This window comes from Zootermopsis nevadensis, unplaced genomic scaffold (assembly GCF_977971745.1).
Source record: "Zootermopsis nevadensis isolate Lab colony 2312 unplaced genomic scaffold, Znev_1.0 Znev_ptg000022l, whole genome shotgun sequence".
Lineage (NCBI taxonomy): Eukaryota > Metazoa > Arthropoda > Insecta > Blattodea > Termopsidae > Zootermopsis > Zootermopsis nevadensis.
Window position 1 is genome coordinate 24,758,637 of NW_028259154.1, and position 23,768 is coordinate 24,782,404.

The 23,768-nt window shown below is 40.4% G+C and overlaps 1 protein-coding gene across 11 annotated transcripts in view; it reads right to left on the reverse strand.

Moving 5' to 3' along the window:
- rsh (Rap GTPase activating protein radish) overlaps positions 1-23,768 on the reverse strand; it is a 391,302-nt gene that overhangs the window by 178,140 nt on the left and 189,394 nt on the right. For all 11 annotated transcript variants that reach the window (XR_015536567.1, XM_087353834.1, XM_087353839.1 and 8 more), the window contains 4 exons: positions 22,769-22,989; positions 21,594-22,250; positions 21,123-21,379; positions 19,512-20,253 (listed from right to left, as the gene is read on the reverse strand). Coding sequence is in view for 10 of the 11 variants with exons in the window: in XM_087353834.1 (XP_087209960.1) it covers positions 19,512-20,253; positions 21,123-21,379; positions 21,594-22,250; positions 22,769-22,989 (1,877 nt within the window). In the remaining variant the exon portion in view is untranslated. The remainder of the gene's footprint in view (positions 1-19,511; positions 20,254-21,122; positions 21,380-21,593; positions 22,251-22,768; positions 22,990-23,768) is intronic.

A 23,768-nucleotide genomic window follows, 5' to 3' on the forward strand; every position in this document is an offset into this window, starting at 1 on the left:
ATTCTCGTGATACGGACACAGAAACTTCTCCTTAGCACTCGCGTCGGCAAATCCCCCGTGCTACTGACTTGTCAGATGTTTCCCAGCCCCACCTCCATAAGCCTACACATGGCTGCCAACCACAGAGACCAAATAACCCTGAAAAGAGGGCTGGTTGGTTCCAGTTTGTGTTCTAGGGGAAGGCAAGGTTTTTGTCAATCAGAAATTCGATAGGATGCCGTCAGTTGTAAAAGTGTATAAACTCACTGCACTTATGCGCGTTACGCTTCAGAAAACCAAACTAAAGTAAGTTCAAATGATGATTCAGAGACGATGGGGTTGTTTACTTATTTTTTTAACACCTTTTTAAATATAACGGGTGATATAACGACACGAAAATTAAAACAAATTATTAATCAATGTTTATGGAAATAAAAATTACAATTATTTGACTGGTTGATTTTTCTGCTAAATTCAAAATTGTCCTACAGTACTGTTACCGTAAATCGCACACTTTTTACTAGCATCTAGAGGGGTAAAATCCTGTGTGGTGCGACTGAACTATAACAACTTCAAATATTCACAAAGAAAAATCCATTATATTAAAAACAAAATATATTTTATAAACACGTGGACGTGATGCACAACACACAATCATATATTCGCAAATGAATTAGTCTCCCATTGAAGCATTTTGGTTCATATATAAAATCCCAGGCAATCAAGCACACTGGAATACATAATCCAAATTTATAGCAACACAAAAGCGAGATTCGATTCCAGGAACGTAAGGGAATTTTCTGTTCGCATTCGTATGTACACCGGATATGAGGCCTACCCAACACTCTACTCTACAGGCACAGGGAATAAAGCGGCCGGGGTGTGAAGCTATCAACTCACCCCCCCCCCCCACACACACGTCTTCATAGCCTAATACTAGAAACAAACGACCATCGTCTACCTTACGATAAATTAGTCCAGAAATTCCCGATTCTTATGGATCCCGAAGGCTCATTACCGTGTTCACAATAGCCCTCCACCAGCTTTTATCATTAGCCAGATGAATCCCATCCACGCCTCCCAATCCTGTTGCTCCAAAATTAATTTTCAAATTACCTTCAAATCTACGACTACGTCTTCTGAGTAATGTCTTCTCTCCAGGCTTCCAAACCAAAATTATGTACGCATTTCTCAGGTCCCGTTTGCGTGCTACACGACCCACCGGCCTAATTCTCCTTGATATGATCATTATAATAATATATCATGACGATGATTTATGTAAAGAAATTAAACAAAACTGAAATTCATTACTAATTAATAATGACATAATTAATTACTCTGTTAAGATGTGAATAACATTCGAAACATAGGACAGTAGTTCCAGCTGTGACTAGTAAGTCACGAATCCGACTTTAAGGTCGTAAATTTTGGTGTGTTCGATTAACACAAATAGTCTCTCTCTCTCTGTCTCTCTCTGCTATTAATACATACGCTGCGGTATCGTCCAAATAGCTACGTGCTTCTAAAAGTTCAATAAGAAAAACATTTCTCGAATTACCAGAACTGCTTCCGAGAACCGACAGTCATTAACCCCAAACTCCACTCCCTTCAGCAGTTTCAGCTACGTTATTAATCTTGCTTTATGAAATCTGCAATCTTGCTTGAGAGGACTGTTTGCTCGCCAGGAATTTTATCTTCCAGTTCCAATCTCTTTGTACAAATAACATATAAAGAACTTCGAACTGCGTCATACTTTGAGGAAAATATGAAATATTACACTGAATTACATTTCGTACAAATTTGTGCAACTACAGAGTGTTCCATTCAAAATGAAACCCTAAATACATTTGAAATTTTTGGTGTGACCCCCAACGAATCAAACTCGTTCTTCTTTAGTGTTTGTCTAACGACGAGGAGCGCCTCGCCCGTCTGTCAATCATACAAACACGTCTGCCTCCGGACATGTTACCTGTCGGAAACACCTGCACACTGTGTCCTAAAACGTTGTTACCAGTCAGTGTATTGACGTCTTATTCGCTACTTCGTTGTCGCGATACGCGTTTCTAAATGCTTCACAAACAACAGCGAGTGATTGGCTGGAAAACAATGTAAGTACATGAGATGATAATGTTGCGTCATATTGTGATGATTATAATTGCTTAATTTTAACCGTCTAATCACAATAAAATATTTTATTAAATATTAAAATATTACTACAATTAACATTCAATATTTAAAATATTTAATATATATTAATCTAGATGCTCTAATTGTAAATCGAACATTTCGATAGAAAGAGCATCATTTTAATATATTTTAAATATTTTAAATATTAAATGTTAATTGTAACAATAATATTTTAATATTTAATAAAATATTTTATTAAATATTAAAATATTAAAATATTACTACAATTAACATTCAATATTTAAAATATTTAAAATATATATTAATATATTTATATATTAATATATATTTTAAATAAATATTTAATATATATTAATCTAGATGCTCTAATTGTAAATCGAACATTTCGATAGAAAGAGCATCATTTTAATATATTTTAAATATTTTAAATATTAAATGTTAATTGTAGTAATATTTTAATATTTAATAAAATATTTTATTGTAATTAGACGGTTAAAATTAAACAATTATAAACAAATGTAAGTACAGTTTTACGTAAGGCAATTACCTGAATACCAACAGGAATTTCGAGAGTGGCTCTTACCAGCATCAGACTGTCCACAAGTCACTTCCCGTTAAATTTGAGGAACACTTTCAGACACTTATGAATGCCACCACTAAATTCTTGTGACAAATAAGGTTAACATGCCTTTTGAGGACAGGAAGACAGAGTCGAAGTCTGACCGCTGAACAGAATGCTATGGATAACATCTTGTTTATTTACTTGCCGTCTCTGAAGTCCTCGTGTACGCCATGAATTTCATTAGTCAGCTGTTTGCTGTAATGACTTTGATGTGGCTTTCAACAGATTAATGGCTTTGGTCTATGTTAGAGTCTAGAGGTCGCTTTAGATTGTTTCATGGGTACCCACTGTCTTCATTCCAGAGGGAAATTGTTATTTCTACACAATCAAATCTGAATTGCAGATTTTAACACATCCAAAGTAAAACATTAAGACTATTTAACTCGACTGCGAATGAATTTTTTTAACTAGGGTCTCCCTGCTAGTAAATAGATGAACAGAATTTCTGAATGTGAAACACTGGAAGATAACATTAAGTTGCATGGTTGGAGTTTCATAAAACTTACTCAGAATTATGCTGGATGAAGAGATTTTTGTATTGGTGGGGGTTGAACTTTAAATCTGAAACCACAGTGTCAGGTTTCAGAACGAAACCTTATATCCTCCTCAATTGTGCCTTTCGTTCGGTCGAGTACACGAGACAGAGCGAAGAATGAAAGAATGTAGGTCAATCATGAGTATCAAGGCTTTCATCTGCAACACAGTGTGAGTTATCAATTTAATCTGGCGGAGTTGAAATTCTCTGTTTTCTTAGTGTATTTGCTGATTCCCTTTCCTGGCCTTGTACGTTCAATCATATTTACTTTGAGAATCGGGTGTTGAGGAGGATATTTGGGCCTAAGAGGGAAGACGATGGGGCGTGGAGAAAAACTGCACAATGACGAGCTTAAAAATCTGTACTCCTCCCCCAATATTGTCAGGGTGATTAAGTCGAGAAGAATGAGATGGGCGGGACATGTAGCGCGCTTGGATGGGACAAGATTTATGCACCGGGTACTGGTTGGGAAACCTGAAGGGAAGAGACCGCTGGAGAGACCAAGACGTAGATGGGAGGATAATCTCAGGCGGGATCTATGGGAGACAGGAGTTGAAGGAAACTGGATTTTGTTGGCCCAGGACAGGGTCCGGTGGAGGGCTTTGGTTAATTTGGTGATGAACCTTTGGGTTCCGTAAGCCATCTGGTTGGTTGCGTCGACTATTTGGGAAGCCTGAGGGGAAGAGACCTCTGGGGAGACCTAGACGTAGATGGGAGGATAATCTCAGGCGGGATCTATGGGAGACAGGAGTTTAAGGAAACTGGATTTTGCTGGCCCAGGACAGGGTCCGGTGGAGGGCTTTGGTTAATTTGGTGATGAACCTTCGGGTTCGGTAAGCCATATAGTTAGTTAGTTAGTTATGGTTAGGACAGCTTTATAATTTTTTAGGATGTTAAAACAGTACAGAAAGTAACTCAATCTTCTAGGGACCTTATTCAGATGCTAACAGTCGCTTAGCTAGTCACGATATTAACCTTTTATGTACTCCAAACAAAGTTACCTTATTCTCACGAGCCTGCCACTGGAACCTATGCCAGATAAATCCAGTCCTCACCCACACACAAGATTTATTTACAATAAATTTTAACATTGTCCTCATAGTACTTTCATACAGAACTGCTGGGTCTTAAATAAAATGAAGTCTTCGAAGAAAATAATTAACTTTATTTCTATCTTATTACGTCTGCACACTTTGGCTTGAAATTATTTTAAATTAGAATTTCCCTCAGGATGATACTATGTATCTATTGTTCATGGTTGTAGAAGACGAGGAAATTTATATTTTATCTTGAATCAAGCCCATACGTATGTCAGAACAGTTTTCAATTACAAACGGGACTGAACTAACTCCATAGAGCAGAGTCCTTCTTAGGAAAACAATATTCATTCAGCTAGTCAAGGAATTCCCTACTTTATGTAAATTTCAATTATCATTAATTGTTTCATACAGTCCACCACCGGTTCCTGTCGTATAGTCGATCAAGAAAGACCACAGGCTAACACATTGTTTCCTTAAGATTCATTTTAAGATTATCCTCCTATTCACGCTTAGGTCTTTCCTTCAGGTATTCCAAGCAGAATTTCGTACGCATTTCTGAAGGGACAGAAATAACAAAAAACACATCGAAACAGTTCTGAGTCCGTGTTGAGGCCTACAGTGTGGGTTGCGGAGGAACTATTCAAATATGCATCTCGTAAGGGAAGCAGACGTCGTGGAGTGAGAGAAATGGTACAGGGGTAGGAAGGCCTGGCTGACGCTAAGAGGAGCAGTGGGGACCTCCCTCGGATAATGGCCAAATAAATGTTGGAGGAACTCCATTAGGGGCGCGCGCAACCTGAATAAATTAGGACCGGACGACAACACCGCCTGGCTCCTGGATTATGCAACAGATCACGGGGAGAATGCGCCAGAAACGGAAGGACGGACATTTCTTTGCTGCTAGAGGCCGGGCTTCGATCTTAACCAGGTCTGTTTCACGAACAGTAGTTAGGTTTTGTCATACATGCCAGTCTTCATAACAAGTTAGAAAACTGAATAAAATATTCAGCCACTTGCGTCTCCAGTAAATAAGTTCTGTTATCTATACATTTCTGTAGGTCATGTATTTTTATATATTTATCATAATTTAAAATTATATTGTAATAAATGACTGGGGTACAGTGCTTCCTAAGACGCTAATCTTGCCCAGAAATACCGCGCCCTTTTATAGGAACTTAAGATTTATTACCATGTTCACAGTAACCCGCTATTGGAACCTATTCAGAATCCATTGCGTCCGGTATATAACCTCAAACCTCATTTATTTAAAATCCATTTTAATATTATTATCCAATCTCAGTCTACGTCTCCAAAATGATCTCTTCCCTTCAGATTAATAATATTTGGCGAAGTTTACAAATTATGAAACTCTTCTTCAAACTAATAATATTAAAAAAACAATAATTAAAATAATAAAATATTTTTCACTGTAACTACACTTTTCTTAACATTTCCGTTCAGTATGTAAAAAAAAAATTCGGTGGAAAAATACGGTAAGATACACAGACGACAAAGAATAACGACGGAAATGATAACAGCTTCAGTTCTAGAAGATTGTAGGATATAAAATGGAAAAGAAAATATACTGAAAGGTGGGAAAAGCTTGAGTTGATAACAGACCTGCAGGTAAAGAGATGGAAAAACCATCTACGCAGAACTGGGGAAGACAGGCGGGCGAGGACGGCAGAAGGGTATAAATCTATCTTGGGTGAAAAGTCTGAAAGGAAGATCTAAGAGACGATGGAAAGAAGATTTGCAGAGACAAGTGTGGACAATAAGTTAACAAATCCGTACAGGGAGCCACAAGATGAAGGCAGGATTCTCGGCGAAACCATTCAGCTAAATTCCTCTGTACACAATCAACTGTCTTCTTCCCAGAATCCGGAGCCCAACTGGGTGGATTTGCTCATCTCAACTGGAATCATTCCGCCCAGCAAGATATCTCGAGCGGAAATACGTTCTGAAGATTCGACACTCAGTAGTGTCATCGACTTCCCAAAAACTTCTCTCAGTCACGCCAGGATAATCTTCCTATTAAATAATGAGCAATCATGAGCACATTTCCTGTTCCCCTTTCACGACTTTGTCTACAAGTGTAGAAGGATCCTTCTTCAGAAGCTAATAGTCGCTCAGCCATTTAAGGAACTCAGAGGTTCACTACCACGTTCACAAAACCCCACCACCGGGCCCAACATGATCCAGATGAATTCTGTTTACAATCTCCGACTCTATTTATATAACACCAATTTTAATATTATCCCCACCAGGTCTCCGCTTCCACAGGAAGCCATCACTGAACTATATCCTCAGCCATATTAATACATTTCAGATCCTGACAACCTACCTACTTGAACCCCATTTTAATATTATCCTCCGATCTATAACTAAGGCTCCCAAGTCGTCCCTTACCTTCACAATCACTACGTAATGGGGGCAAGATTCAAATTAAATAAAATCATCTGTAGCTAAAATGAAACAAATTGAAGTTGTTTTAGGAAATAATCAGGCATTGGCACATTTAATAACGCAATAAATATTCCAATGAAAACAAATCTTGTGTTTTATTACTGAACTGTTCTGGAGTAATTATGCTTTCTAGTGATTACTTCCGCCTTAGAACTGGTAGACAGGCTGTGCTGTTACTAATATCCAGAAGGCTCTGACGATTTAGATCGAAGGACACGGAGGAACATTTAAAAGTAGGAAGAAAGGTAAAACAAAGAATGGGAATAAACCAAGGAAATAAGGAAGAAAACGGAGGAAAACACAACAAAAGGCAAGAGAATACAAAGACAAAAAAATCTAGAACAAAAAATGTCAGACAAATAAATCAATGATACGAATGATTGGTATGGAATCTGAAAGGAGATGAACGCGTTGACGAATGAATGACTTCATGCGGTTGTTATCGGAGAGGGACGGTCCTGTAACCAACTACGTCAGTTCGCCATCGTTTCTTATTGACCGGTCGACGGCCGCGGATTGAAAAGTCGGATCATCTTAACAATTTAAACACTGGAATTCGCGAGTTCGCATGCAAGATCGGCATATCTCACACCGTTGCAGTTCACGGGAGACGCGCTCCGCATTCTCAAAAATCCTAAACCGAAATAATAGTAACCACCCCTACTACCAAGTTTATTAATTTTTGCTACAACTTAGCAGACGGTAATATCGATAATATACTAATATTTAATATCCATTTATTAGTAAAAATAACTGTATCAACGGCGAAGTTGCAAAATTCGCTTTATATAACAGAAAAAAACGCATACATTGTCCTGGAACTAATTATGTATTACCCGGTGATCATTTATAGGAGGAAAACCACGAAAAAATCTGTGACACTGTGAGACATGTTACGCTGTTTAATATGCCAGTGCTATAATGATAGAAAAAGGGACTTGAAAATACGAGGAGAATGAAGCAATGTCCTTCTTAAAATGCTAATAGTCGCTGGCATAGCCAAGAAATTCTTCGCATTTTATTGTACTTGAAGGTTCATTACGATGTTCATAATAGCCTTCACTAAAGCAGATGAATGGAGCCCACACCAACACATCCTAAATATTCAAACCACATTTTAATAATATCTTCCAATCTACAACCAGGTCTTTGTTTTCATAACAGCCAATGACTGGCCCCTAACCCGAATGAATCCAATTTACATCTTCAGGCGACATTATTTTAAAATCAGTTTCAATAATATTCTCTCGTCAACGTTTTATATACTCTTTATGATAATATTTCCTTAAATGTCTACCAGTAATTTTTTTTTAATTTGGTTAAAGTTGACTCGATCCATGAATCTTCTTAATCATAATTAAAATTTTTAACAAAAGATTGATTACCTGAATATTGAATTCTATTAAAATTAAGTACCGGATCACTGTTAGCAAAAATTGACAGTGGAACCACGGTTCCGGAGAATTTGACGTAAATACGTCTATACGGAAAGGAAGTTTATATATTGGCTTTATTCTAAATATTTCTTTTATATATCCTTTACAATTGAGTAAAGTTTGATTAAGACATTGCTTATTCAACTTGAATTAGTTACGCTTAAGATGGGTCTGTGGTAGCTGAATGTAATGTAATGTAAGGTAAGGTTTTTTTATTTTTAGTGTTCTGTGTGACGACAGGTCCATATGAACAGGATCCTTCCATCCTTTTCTCGGACTGGGCCCTGTTCATATACGTTCTTGGCAGATGATCCAGAAGTGGTTTGCCATTGCCTTCTTCTGTGTGTGAATGGAGTAATTGTCGGGATGCCACGGAGAAACCGGGGAAGCCCCCGGAGGAAAACTCCGTGTTGCCTAGACCACGGCGTTGCCCAACACAAGTTATAAATTCGGGCACCGCCGGGAATCGAACCCGAGACCCCAGGATTACAAGGCCAGCGTTCTAACCGCTAGACCACCGTTTAATGTAATGTAATGAAATGAAATATTTTATAGGTAACAACAATACCGAGTAAACAATTGACGTTTGCTAGATAACAATAATGCCGAGTAAACAATTGACGTTTCCAAGGTAACATAACAATGCAGTTACACTTTTTCGTTTCACTTTTTGCCGAATGACACTGACCCTAAAATATAGACGTATTTACGTCAAAAAAACACGTTTCTGTCCGGTTTATCGTCAAGGAACACACACAGGCGGAGACAGAGATTACATAGAACTGACAATTCAAGTTTGAAGAAAGCATTTCCTTAAACAAAATTAAATTAAATTTCAAGCTCATTCTTCTGATTACTACTGTTTCAGCTACAAACACGAGAAGCTTTAATTTAAATTTCGGTGTTCAGGGAGAAGTGAAGTAGGTGCGGATGACTTGAGTTCTAGCTAAAGCAGCATTGAGATCCAGTTCGGAAACTTAAAATGGAGTTACATTATTGTGCATACGAAATTACATGCCGCGTATGCAGTGGCACGGAGAGTTACTAGCGGGTTCCCGTCATCCAGGCAGAAGGGCCTGGGATCGACTCTACCTCGCAGCTTGCCACTCCCACACGCAGTCCACTCATAGCTGAAATGAAATTATTCAGTTGGTAACCCTTCCCAGCACGGCAGCTTTGGAATTCCCCAGGGAAACACGACAACAATGATAATTGTAGTAACATTTGTAACCACGGTAACCACAGTTACAATGTCACTGCAATTCATTAAACCGTCATCTATTTATTTCATCCGGACAGATAGACGGATAATAATCGGACGGAGACACAGCGTTTTTAATAGGGCGTTGGCAGGGTTGCAAACGCACTTAAAAAATACGTAATATAACAGAGTTTGTTATTATGACTGACCATAATAACTGTTGCCATGGCAAAACTCTTGTGAGATTTTAGGGCGTATGCTTTGTGTAAACACACGTCTAGCAAAACTGCTGTCATGACCGACTTGTTTTTTCAACACGGGAGTACGTAGTTCTTTATGGTTATTGTTGTCAGACGTGGAAGTTCATTGCTTTGTTTAAAGGTAGACGGACAAGATAAAAGAAGAATTTCGAACGGACAGTGTTGGAAGTAAGCTGTTTATAAGCTTAGCTTACTTTTGAAAAAAAAAATAATAAAAAGGTGATACAGAACACACTACAGTCAGAGACAAATCCATGGAACAGGTCTCAGTATGTAATAATGTGAACCATTTCTGTTGTAAGAAGAGAATTAGTGCAACTCAGTCTATTGACAAATAAAGAAAGATAGAAAAATCTCACAAAGAAAGTTACACACGTTTTGTTAGAGTAGGCTAAAGAAATTTTAGTCTTTGTATATTATAGAGTTCCAGTTGAAATTTACTATCGTAATAAATCACTGCGTGATCCTACAATTATTTCTAGAATAGAAAGTCTGAGAGGAGGTTTAGAAATTTACAGGCGAGGGCAAGACGACGTTCGTAACAAAACAGTGTCTCCACAAACTGAGGAATTATAGCAAAAACGAGAGTACGAAGAACAGAGAAGACTAGAAAAAATCAGAGAAACCTTAGCGAAGGAACGACAGAAAGACTTGGATGATGAAAGTGAAAGCTTACAAGAGAAAAAAAAAAGATTAAACAGAAACTGTCGTCTGATTATAATAGTTAAGACTTTAAAACACTAATTTGACTTTGATTTTATATGGATTCTGTCGTTATCTTAGATTGAAAATTTCCAATATTCGTGCTAATTTTATATAAAATGGTATTTGTTCGCGGGTCCCGCTATCTCAAAATTAATTTTTGGAAATGTTAGATCTTTGATGGAAATTCCTAAAATGAGATACGATAAAATAAAATATGGTAAACAGCATAATAAAAAGTGGCGCAATATATATATAATAAATCTTCTGCATGATATGACCTGCTCATATCTGAAGTCTTATTATTTAATAATTAATCGGTGCAGCTAGAAATTATGTTAATTCCTTATTAAATTATAATACAGTCATGTGTAGTTGCTTCTGGTGTTGGGAAGAAACATTTCAAATACGACGATTATCCTAAGAGCCTCATACACATTTGCCCTGCAAAACATCACTTCTCATACTTCATACTTCGAAATTGATAATTCTACACAGGAAAGATGCCGTGTCTGATCTTAAACTCCGCATGGATAAATGGAAATAAATCTTCATTCATTCTTAACCTCGGTACGAGATTGACGTTGGCTGTCAATTTCACGGTTTGACGGTTTGAACCCTGGGAAAATGCCCATGGAAGAGAACAACAAATCCCTTGCTCGCAAACCAGACCAAATTTTGTATCCTGTACCGACTAAACTACCTCAACTCATTACTCAATTATATTCCACTATTACGAACTTTAAGTGCAGATTATCCTTTGCAACTCAGGAGAGCAGATACGAATTTTAGACAGGTTTTAAAATAAAAATTTTAATTTTTAATTTTCGAAACAGAATTTTGTGTAGAACAACCCAATTTGACAAGGAGAATCCCTTTACAGAACTTATCGGCGAAATTCATTTCGTAATTTTACAGTTCCTCCAGCATTTCAAGACCTAAATTAGAGCTGTGGTTAGTGATACAGCAGTCTGAAACTCAAGACAGTTTAGCAATTGTTAATGTAGGTCATGCCTATTGTTGTTGCCGAAACACAAAGAGCCATGAAACTCTGTTGATAACTCAACGCCCCCTATCACCGGACGTATCGATTCAAGCGCTAACACTTATATTTTATTCCGCAGCTTAGTTCGGATTGCCAACCTCATTAAACAAAACTGACACAAGAAGCTAGTCGATTACATTTCATCTGAAACAATACAAACATATTTGATACGCTCCCCTTTTCATATCAGCGTTCAATCTGTCACTGCTTAGTAAAAGAATTTAAAAAATATCTAACTTCTAACATGTAGGAGTGTTCGTCTCTCACTATATGACACACATACATACACGTACATACGTGCAATCACACATATGTTCTTCATTAATCCATCAATTCGCGAGATAAAATTCGGAGATTAAATTAAATTTATGCTATCATATATTCCGCATGGTATCAGCATACAAAATCCGAAAATATAAAAAAAAAAACTTCTCAAATAATTTAAGATAATTCTGAAATATCTGGCTTATAAAAAGTAACAGACGAATGAAGAAAGCTTCGTAATGAGGAGTTTGATCATTTATATTTTTCGGGTGAAAGAATCAAAGAGAATGACATTAATGGGGGCGTAGAAGATGGAAAAAATAAGACACTTTAACTAGAAAACCTGAAGAGAAGAAATAAGTTGAGAGGCACTGACGTAGATAGGAGAATATCAATAAATTGAATCATAAGGAAACTGGGAGAAAGGCTCTGGACTTGATTCAAGTGCTTTAAGACACTAAACTTACTGTTCTGCTGAACGACTATCAGCTTCTTAAAGCCTGCTCTACTTCACGTAGTTAATTACGTGTCAAGGCTGAACTTGTCAAATGCGTTGTCTATTTAAAAACTCTGTTAGTAGGTCAGAGATTATACGCGATAAACAACAATGAATTGCAGAAGATATGAAAGGAAACTGACGTGGCCTACTTTAAAGTACTATACCGAACCAGGATTGTTAATAATTTGGTCGAGACGTCAGATGTGTTGGTAAAATAAATAGTTAAGCAGTTGCTACTATCTGATACGTCGTGACTAGCATCATCACGATACCATTGTTTAGTATCTGGTACGAACGAACGGGGTGACGATTGATGTAATTAGCCCGTTTAATTACACCAGAGTGGAGGACGACACGATTCGACCTAGTCCCTAGAAATTTACCGAGAATTCCAGCGCTGTGGTGTGTAGTCATTGCTTTGTTAAATTCACTGTCATAGTTCTGACGTACGCTGATACTAATGGCTACATTGTGCTTTAGTAACGAGATGACAGGCAGAATTATTAACAATAGGAATGTTATGTGTACTAAAGCAGCGAAACATAGTTTCCAATTTCATACTTTAATCCCACAGACCTCATTACATAATGCGCCTCACTTGTGTTATAGAAACCGGTTGGAATTAGCAGTGAGCGCTAAACGTCCTGACTGACTCACAGACTGACCGATGAACCAACCAACAAACTCCACAGAGAAAAGCACTTCTAGTGATGAAATTTACCCTCATTAATAGACACCAAAGACAAACCAAGCTCACTACCACTTTAACACTGTATTGCCATCTACAGGTTACACGCTGAACAAATGGGGAAGGGGGGTTCGAGCCCTGGCAGGGTAGAAATTTTCTCCTAACGACCGCGTCCAGACCAGCTTAGAGGCGCCTTCTTCCCCATGCCAAATGTAGCGACTCAGGTATGATACTGACAATTAACGTCCAGCTATTATGTCTTTCAGTCGAATTTGCGGACGGAGCCCGCACCAATCACATGCACTGTGCCTTGGTAGGAAGTAAAAGATGGAGGCGGAGTGGCGACAAGATGAGAAAACAACATAAAGTTGTGCAAAATGTAGCAATGGTTTCCAGCGAATGGTTATAACATTACTCAAAGGGTTATGCGTCTCCACGGCGCGCTTATTAATTAGATAAAGGGACACCCTTACATTTTACGTGCAAAGAAAACAAAGTGAACACACTTCGACATAATCCACTTTGGCCTAAACTTGGTATGAGCACTTATGCCGTTATTCCTCTCTTCGTCTAAGTCACTACGAGCAGTGAATTCATTATCACGAAATGGGGTGGAGGGGTGGGATGGGGGGGGGGGGGGTGTGCAGTGAGATTCTTCGAACTATGGAAATTTGTTACCTTACCCAGTCTTATTGTTTGCATTTACTTTCAGTAACTTTTAACGACCCCACTGAAAGTTAAAAGGAGAGCAGAAATTTTCAAGGAGCCACGTCTCAACAGATTCTTCAGGCAACACATTAGTCACACTTCTGAAACATCGTGTAAATTTCCGATGTGTCTGGCCTCTCACGCTGAGAGAGGACCGTAAGTTCAAAGTGTCTGAAAAAAAAAAGAAGGTGATGATATTTGTACCTGAAAGTACGAAGCAAACTCCACGATGAAGTTAATAATTTCTCATTTTCAGCATAAGTTATTGGCGTGACCAAATCAAGTTTCGTATGATTTTGAGGGGTGTAGCACGCATGGGAGATTTGAGGTTTTCACGTCAGTGAGTCTGAAGATGGCTCTCTCATCTCCCTGATGATGGAGGCAGCAACGACCTCCGAACGTCGGTAAACTTCTACGAGACTACACGGCGCAACAAACCCAGAAGACAGCTATGTACGTATCTGAGAGATTAAAAATTATTTGAAAAATCAGTAGAAAAACCTGTATAAAAAAGACCACTTGGAACGTCTATTTATAATGAGGGAATAATATTAAAATAAATCGTATGAGAGACAGCGACAATTGAACAAAGGCGAATTTTACAACGTTTCAGCTCATAATTCGAAATCCGTTTAACTCTTTTTTGTTTACTAGAGCAACGCGCTCCTTCCGGAGCGCTGTCTCTATCTGAACAGCCACGTAAACGTCGCTGTTCAGAGGCCAACTGTTCTTGGTCAGTCAACTTTCTACGTCCAACTCCACCCTAGCCAATCTACGATATATTATTCGATAAAGACTGAAGCATCTGTCTTCGTGCAGAATGATACATTGTCTTAGAATTAATGACGCACTGAATACCCGTTTCAGTAATCTAAAATCAACATTTGCAAAAATAAAATCACACAAAACTGTGAAAACCTGGTTTGAGCATTGGGTCAAAGATCACGAACTACGTCACAACATTCGCTCGTACGACAGAGAAAACTTGCATGAACACACTTTACCTACTCTTCCACGTAGGGCATTAGGCTACGTATTGTGAGTTACGTTCGAAATTGCTTCTTATACATATTTCATCCTATATCTGACGCTATTAACCGAAGTTCATCTTAAAACGTTTTCGTGAAGGACAATTTAGGTTTAAGGAACATTCAAATTTACGATTATACTAACACACTTATGAAATTTTGTAGATTCTGACCTCTACGCTCCTAATATGCAATGTCAGACGCACATTTCATCCTATTTTAAAGAATTAAAAAATCAACTTTCATTTGATTCACATGCTACTGAGTGTATAACACTGCAATATTTCTTAAAGACACTCAGTTAGCAAATACGTCACACGTAACATGCATATTCCTAACTGTTATATGAATGTTACAGCGACAGGCAACACTTCTTTCAGGTTTACAATGGCCAATGTAATAATAAACATTTTTTGTTGCGTAAACCAATCATTTCTGTGCCTCTCAATAAAAAAACTACGTAAATTCAATTTGTCACCATCCCACTCCACTTCCCCGCCAATTCAATTCTATTTCCCCTCACGGGGTTCATGTCCCCTCCTCATATACCATCATAACAACACAAAATGTGTCCCTCCTTAATAAATAATATTTACCCTCGTGTTTGTTTGTTTGTTTGTTTTTTATTCGAGGTTTGTTTACTTTTCATTACTGATATTTCTTTATGTCGTGCACCTCCCGCCCCCAGGACCATGCGTTAATTAAAAGAACTATAAATTTTATCGTGCACTCATCGTTCACCACAGCCTTTTTAAACTCGCGCGCTTTCAATGACGTCACAATAATTTCAGCCGTGCGTTCAATACGACTTAAACTATAATAACAAGCAATAGATAGACCTAGGAACTTTTAAAGGTACAGGTTGTCCTGATTCTATGCATTCACGTGCCTAATCCTACAATTATAAAAATTATCTTAACAAAAATTTCAAAATATTTCCAATCTCCATTAACCCATAAATAAAATTTAGTCACCAAATTGTCACTGGCATCTCAGACGTAAATGCTGTCGACGTAATAACACGTTCCTCTTGCGGTATGGAGTTGGTGCAAATTTCCATTGGAGTCCGTCGAAAGGTTCAAAGTTAAAAGTCACAGACACAGACATAAACTGGCTTAACTATGCATCCCGCGTGTCTCATCACATTTTGGCCTGCAGGTCGACACCCCTATTCCAGAGACGTCTTTTCGTCAACGCCCCTGATACACTCTTGCCCGCGTATCTGTCCTGTCTTGTCTGCAGCGTCTGATAGCTTTCGGGGAGCAATTAATTAACACGTAAGCAGAGGCGGTGGACCGCACACGTGGCGGTGGGTGTTTAAGGAACAAGGTTCGTGTGCGGACTTGGTTTCGAGAGGTGTCAGGGTCTCTGGCCTCTGTCTTTGTGGCCAACTGATGGGGGGTTTCCAGATGTAACGACGCACGTGGCACTACGTCTATTAACGCAGAGTTACAGTGTGACTAAAAATCAGGTTACGAAGGCGTAAGCAAACTCCAAGGGATGGATTAACTTCTGTCCGGTGATCCGTTGGACAGGAAGTTGTGTGGGAGGAAACGGACAAGAGAGAAATTTCCCGCAAACGAACTTGAATAACCAAACTCACAGCCAATCACGTTACTACCTGATCCGTACAGACTCCTCTGTAGACGTCATAAGTTAAAAGTTTAAATTTTCCGAACAACTTCGTTCCATTTTCCACTTAGTTTAAGTACAAAAGTTACAATAGCGTTCAACTTTATCAGTGAATGCACTGTACTAACACAGTCTTCGAAAAGGTACTTATTTCTGCATTCAGCAATCTTTCCAAGTTACTTATTCACGTGATCACTGAGTAATTTCTTGCTGTTTCAGTTACCTCTCGGATCTGCAGTTCCATCAAGACACAAAAACAAGACTATTTCGAACAGAAGCTGTTAACTTATTGAGCGACAAAATCTTGCTCGTTGTACGGAAAGGGTTACGTATTAAAACATTAAATTTTTTTTTATATATCAAAACAGTCAAACGTATCAATATACGCGGAGCAGGATGTACAACAACTTTTAAAACAGTTTTTAAATTGATTGACCTGATGATGGTGTAATACACCGAAACATGTCGTCAAATGTGAAATGTATCAAGATCTAATTCTAAAAAATGTTGTAATTTTATGTAATTTTAAGTAAATTTTAACAACATTTTAAGTTTGTGTATGGACGGTGAATGAATTATTATAAAAACATTAAATGTTCAACAAAAACTAGACCTAATAATGAAATTAGAATGGACGAGCATTCTCCGCAGAAATTCTGCAAAACAGAGGGGGGTGACTTTTAAATAAACAAGCAGAGTGTTTTATAGAATTCACAGAGTGCAGAGGACTTTGAAGTTCCTCTCCGAATCTCTCAGATGACAGTGCGAGCTTCCAGACACAGCACCAAAAAGGCACAGAAAAATTATGATGTATTAATTACACAAAACTTCCTCGCAGTTCGGTCTCCGCTTTCCAGAAAAATAAAGCAAAAAAACTATAAAGAATTAGTTTGTGGCGTCGCCACAACCCTGGCGCCACTGAACGGATGCTAGCGGCACCGGTCTTCTCTTGTTTTAATGACGATGCACAGCATACTGCCTAATCTCTTTTATGATTTCAAATGGAGAATGCTTCCTTGTGGGACTGTCGACAATAGCATTTTTTATTTCAGACATTACCTTCCGTTTTACAGGATACGTACAAGGGCCTTGTCACGAAAAATAAAGTATATATTATCATTACAACGTTAGAGCCACAAAAATCCCAGGTATATAACCAAAATATGGCTACGCTCATAAATAAAACACTGCGTACTCCAAACTGCCTGTTCATTGCTTTCGTCCAGTTCTAAGTTTTGTAATGAACACTTTGATAATTTTCACTATTTTCCGAATATTATTAGAGCGATCCAGTCAAGAGGGTGGGAAGGGTGGTGCACTTGGCACGCAGAATTTTGTCTCGAAAGCCTGAAGGTTAAGTGACCACTCAGAAGACCTAGACGTAGATGTGATGACAATAGATCTTATAAAAGTAGGGTGTGAGTTTTCGAACTGGGTTCATCTGGTCTAGGACGGGGAAAGGTGGATGACCCTTGTAAACAAGATAACGAACCATAGGGAGGCTCGGAACTTTCTCATCCGTTGAGTGACAGTTTCTCAACAAGGACTCTGTTCCATTGACTTTGTCAGATATTTTAAATGTGAGTTGTACATTTTAAAGTTAATGATATTTTATACCATGCTTTCATTGTTATTTTAAGTTTTATACCGTGTTAAGTTCTATGATCTTTCTGAACATAGTCGTTATCAAACCTGGATGATTCGGGTTCGAATAACTTCCACGATATCCTGACCGAGGTCTATCGTGATTTTCCTCGCGCCTGTCATTTAAATTGTGAGGGAATTAAACAAGGCCACGAAAGCTTCGTTCTATATTAATTAAAATTCATTATTCATTAATGATCTTATCGTTTGACACTCCACGCTCTGAGCTGTTAACATCGTCGTGAAATAAACACTAAATAAGAAACGCCGAATATTCTTTCCCTTAGAAATCGGATAGCGTAAAACGTTTGCTTCATTAAAGTAGTTGTTTAAATGATCTCGCAAGAATAAAGCAGAATCAAACGTCCGTGAGGCATTCCTATCTCGTAGTCAGAAGGGAATTTGAACACCTTTGCAACAGCAAGGCCGAAACTTTTATAGAGAAGGCGACTGCAGCTCGTGATAAGAGAAAGGCCTGACACTCCGTAGACCAGGAAGTTACAGGAGCCGCTCGTCGTACCTAACAACTTCCATAGACTTCGCTGCGTGCACATGTTAATCGCCTGGCTAAAGACATGAAACTTTAGCCAAGATCATCAGAGAAGGGACAGACTAACTTCAAGATACAAAGTCCTTCTAGAGAAGCTGAGAGAAATTCCACTGATCAAGAAATTCACCGCCATTTTGTTTTCAGAAAGACCCCCGTGACTAAGTTCATCCTGGGCCAACTGAATTAACGCGTTTGTGTTCGTTGTTTAGGTTGTGACAGATAATCTGTCCAAGTCCGAGATCGTCTGTGGTGTTCCGTATCTTGCTAAATGATAAACCTCCATCAACTTCCAGGTCGGAGGAAAACGTCAATGACTTCTGAGAGACACTCAACATCCGAACTCAACTAATTACACGAGACGCAATCAACAATTCTACCGATTTCCTGTGGGGTTTTACGCGTTGCCAGCAAATCTTCTTTTTCAAATATGCATAAGAATATTGCATCTCTGGATTTGGAGTGGGATCATGATTAATGCGAAGACGACCTCTGAAAATGTGTTTCGACTACACATAAATATAAACTGAATGTATTTTTTTCTTTTTACAAGTACGACGCAAAATTTACACCAAATTTTATAAACCCAAATAATCCATTTTTCTTTATCATATGAATCTATTGCAAACATAAACTTCAATTCATCTATTTTCTATTCATTTTAAACGAGAAGCGCATCTTCTGGTATTTCAGTGGAAATGATACAAACAATTAAGAGCACCGTTAAAAGCACGAAACTCGATTGTACTGCATGATTTTGAAAAACGTGATTCATACTTCCGAGAAAACACTTCGTGTTACAAAAATCAGTGGATTAGAAGGCCCGGTGTGCGGGAAAATAAGAGACATTTATGCTTAGAAGTAACGTTAGTGGTACACACAGTTAACCACCGCGCGTTAAAAAGAGCCCATTGAATTTTTGTGTTGAATTTCGTCTCCAGTTACGTACAGAATTGAATTATCCTAGCAAAGCCCTTCGTGGTGGACCCACATGCCCGATGATGCCATCGCCCCAAAAATCGCACAAGAAAAAATCTTACACTTACAGATTGACGCGGCGAACTGACCTGTTTGCGTGCTGGTGTCGAAAAACGTGCTGGTAGTCTCCACGGTCATGGTGGCGAACGTGCCGTCAATAATCTGCGCGGAGGAATCCCTTCTGCCTCGCGAGCGAGACAGGTCCTCGCTCTGCGACGACTGTCGTCGGAAATTCCTACACCGGATCATCTCCTCCGTGGTGGACTGGCGACGAAAGCCTCGTGCAATCAGAATCTCCTCGGTGGTTGACTGACGACGGATGATCGGGGCGTGGCTGGTGGGTGCGGGCGAAGCCCTGTTGCAGGGCGAAGGGTCGCGCGAGGAACAGGTGGACGAGGACTCTGGCGAACGAGGCGGCATGCCCCGGCAACCGGAGCCGCCGGTGATGGACGTCGATTGCCGTCGCAGCCGCCCCCTCCGGCCGCGGCCCACCGGAGACACGTCGCGTTCCGCTCCAGTGCGGTCGGGCGACAGATGTGTTCTGGAGTCCCTTCGGCCGCGCGTGTAGCTTGCCGAGTCGGGCGACAGGGAATCCCGTCGTGCCTTGCGCCCCGAGCTGTCGTCTGCGGCAACAGCTGCGGCCACCGCGGGGAGGTCCGGTGACAGCGTGGGCTGCGAGCCTCGACGACCCCACGGTCCGGGTCCGCTTTCATCTATCGCCGTGGATTGGCGGGGCAGACGCGGAAACTTGGTGGGTGAAGGCTCCTTAGTGCTGGGACGGCGCTCCGGGGAAGCATGGCTTCGAGAATCGCGGCGACCTTTATAATAAACCTGCAGGGAGGCGGAAAGGTCATGTGACGGCTACGAGAACGCAAACACGTGGCAATGCCATAAAAGAAACATCAGACGCATAAGATGATTATCTGTAAAGGCCCGTGTAGGCTTTAATAACACAATGAGCTTACAAATGTAAAAATATCTGAATAGAAAACGAATTGAATGTAATAAAGGGCGGAAAGCAGACGCAATTGCAAACAAACCGCTTATCTAGGTTTTAAACGTACTTTTCATGACGTCTATTGAACAGACTGATGCAAAGTTCGTAACGTAATCTAGATTCACGGACTTTGTTAAAAGACTGTGCAAGAAGGCAACAAAATAAACTAACATAAAATTTGAGACTCGTGGGCAATGACGCAGCTGCAGAGCAGAATTTCCCCAGGTTTCTTATACTCATCATCATTCCACCTCTCATACATAATCATCTATCGCCGCTGCATTAGGCGTGAGGCCCTGACCAAGCAAACCACTACATCTCTGAATCGGCGTTTGATCAAAAATAGTCTAGCTTTTAAAATTTAGCAACAGGACGATCAAATATTCATTAAGACTGGTTTCTGTGAAGAAATACCCAGAATACGCAAATAAATAAATGACAGACGAAAGAACATTTAACAGCTTTCATTCTGTGCGCGCGTTTGTTTTATTCAGAGACACTGTCAGTAGACTAGACTATAACTGATGAATAATGAATTGGAAACGATGTGGATGGAAGCAGTCTTGGTCCAGTTGAAGTTACTGTCCCAGCATCTACCACGAAAGTCCTTGATCACCGTCGCCGGTCTTCGAGTCCAAGATCTCATTCAGGTTAGACGACTGCCTCGTCAAGATACGAACTAGGGACCTCGAGGCATGCGTACCTGCGTGGTGGAGTCCCGCCTTGTTGCCAGCAGCGGGTGAGCACTCGTCACTGGTGTGCTGGCAGTGGTGGTGGCCGAGGCTGCTGAAGCCGTCGTGCCAGGGGGCGAGGAAGACAACGTCGCGGTCGTAGTGGGCACAAGGACGGGTTGTGCAGCGTTGCTAGGAGACGTGGCGGGCGGCGTTGTGGAGGAGGTGATGATGGTGGGTGGCGGCAACGCGTGTTGAGGCTCGGCCGACGCTGACAACCCGGCGAAACCTTCAACATCCAAACAGAGCAAGTGCCTGACGACGTTTCGGCCTCCTTGCTGGTAGACAGCAACGATTCGGAGGAACATACTGCCTCTACATTCATGGAGGAATATGGAGGTGGTAAAATTCCTCTGAATCGTCGGTAAGGACCTCCGAACTGATAAGAAATCGTCACTGAAATAAGCAGAGAGTTTAATTGTGGTAACAGAGGCTGACCGCACCTGCTGTGGAGGGCTGCGTAATCAGCAGGCTGACACCGGGCCCGCTGTCAGATGCAGTGCTGGAGGTCGAAGGTCTCTGCTCCTGTCTGTAGTACTTGGGTTCTCCCGTGCGCGAATCCCTTCTTCTGTGATGATGATGGTGGTGATGGTGGTGATGGTGTAACTTGGGTGGCGAAGGCGTCACGGCAGATGTATTGATAGAGTCCCTCCTTCCGGAGCGAGACGACTCACCGGAGCCCCTCCGAGAGCTAATCAGCGTGGTGGAGTCCCTGCGGCCGCTCCGGGCGGATTCCCCAGAGCCTCGACGCTGTTGTGAAGGGTCTCGCGCCGTTATGACTGTGGCCGACTCGCGTCGGGACGACCACAGACGCGCCAGGTCAGACCTGAAGTCGCTGATGGCTGTAGAATCGCGGCGTGACTTGGGATGTTTTATCCCCTGATCCGCCGAAGATTCTCGACGCTTTCTGAGATTTGCCACTGTGGTGGAGTCGGTCGTGGAGCTGCGGCTCCATGGCAAGCTCTTGGCGATGTCGGCCAGCGTCTCTCGACGGTGCAGCTGAGGGTCCTTGCTTCGGGAACATTTCGTGCTCCCACTCCATTCCCGCAAGATGTCTGTCAGCTGCGCCAGGGAGCTTCTGCGACGCCTGGTGACAGTTCCTTAAACACACAACATAATATTAAACTCCTACTTCTTCTGGGCGTTAATTAATCTCCACTGTAAATTATCCTTAGTCAGTTGAATCAAGTCCATATTCTCGGACCATATTCCTTTTACGTCATCATTAGTGTTGTTCTTTTTTTCGCTTGTTCCTTCAACTCCTTCAAGTTTCCTCTAACAACGCCCGCCATGCGTTACACAACTCAGGTACAATTACCCTCATATTTCATGTAAAGTGCGTTCCGGTGTTTGTAGTTATTTGATTTAAAATTTATACCGATTACATGTTTAGCCTGTGATAAATATTGCATATTTTCTTCGATTAAATGATACAGTCAGAAGGAAATTAAGGAAGGGTCAACATTTAATTTTAAATATTCAAGAAACAAAGTCGCTTTAATTATAAGGTGACTGAACTAAACGTATTAAGAATTTCGTAGTGGTAAACATTTGACTTCTGTACTTCAGGCACTGCCTATACTTCCACCTCAGATAGCAGCTCCTTTGCGATCTGTACCTGAGCTGGGAGGCGACGTCTCCTGCGTCTCTGTGGGCGGGCTTATACTGGTGATCTGGGCAGCAGAGTCGCGACGCCCGGCCCCTAACCGTTGTCGCAGCGTCGATTCCTCCACCTGCTCTCGGACGAGATCGTCCCAGCCGTTTCCGCCCTGCCACACGAGCCCCACCTGGTGACTCAGGATGGGCAAATTGCACACGAAGCAGATGGCCGTCATCGTCCTGCAACCAAGACAACAACAGCCACCCGGGTGAGTGGTAGCGAGGAACGTCGTCAAACTCGAGGTGGAAACAAGATTACGGCTGCCTCCTAGGATATTGCGCCCCGTAGTCTGGTAGATATTCACCGACGTTTCGGATGTGCTTACGGCCTTCACCACCACTGCAATGACGGAGGAGATAAACGTCTCTGATACGTCGGTCAGTATCTACCAGACTACGCGTCGCGACATTTCAGACGGCGTCGTCGCGAGAAACTGAAATCTCACCTTGACATCTCATTAATTTATGCAACGTTGTTTAATAAACTATTATTTTCTTACAATTGTTCGTATTCATTTGATGTCATAAAAGACTTGCAGTTAACTTTTCTAACTGAGACGGTCTGCCCTTAAAACCGATTATTTTATCCTGTCACGAGCTTTCACCTGAACGACAAACTTTCATCCAATGTAACGTTCATGTTTAATTGACAATTAACGCGTATTTTAAGAACATTCAGAAGCACTGAGTTTGAAAATTACTGCGATGTTGACTAGAGCAAAATAATGTAGTTGCGTGCCAGAAATGGAAATGTCGATCAGCATTAAACTATAATCAACTGAAGCACTGGTGTCATCTATTGTTATTCCAAAGTAACCTACTCTCAATTATTTAAATTATAATACGTATTTCAGTTGGAATAATAAAACCTACACAATAATATTATGCTACAGTGTGGAAACTTTTATTCTAGCGGAGGAAAATTCAGAGACACATGACAATGCATAATTTTGTGTGCG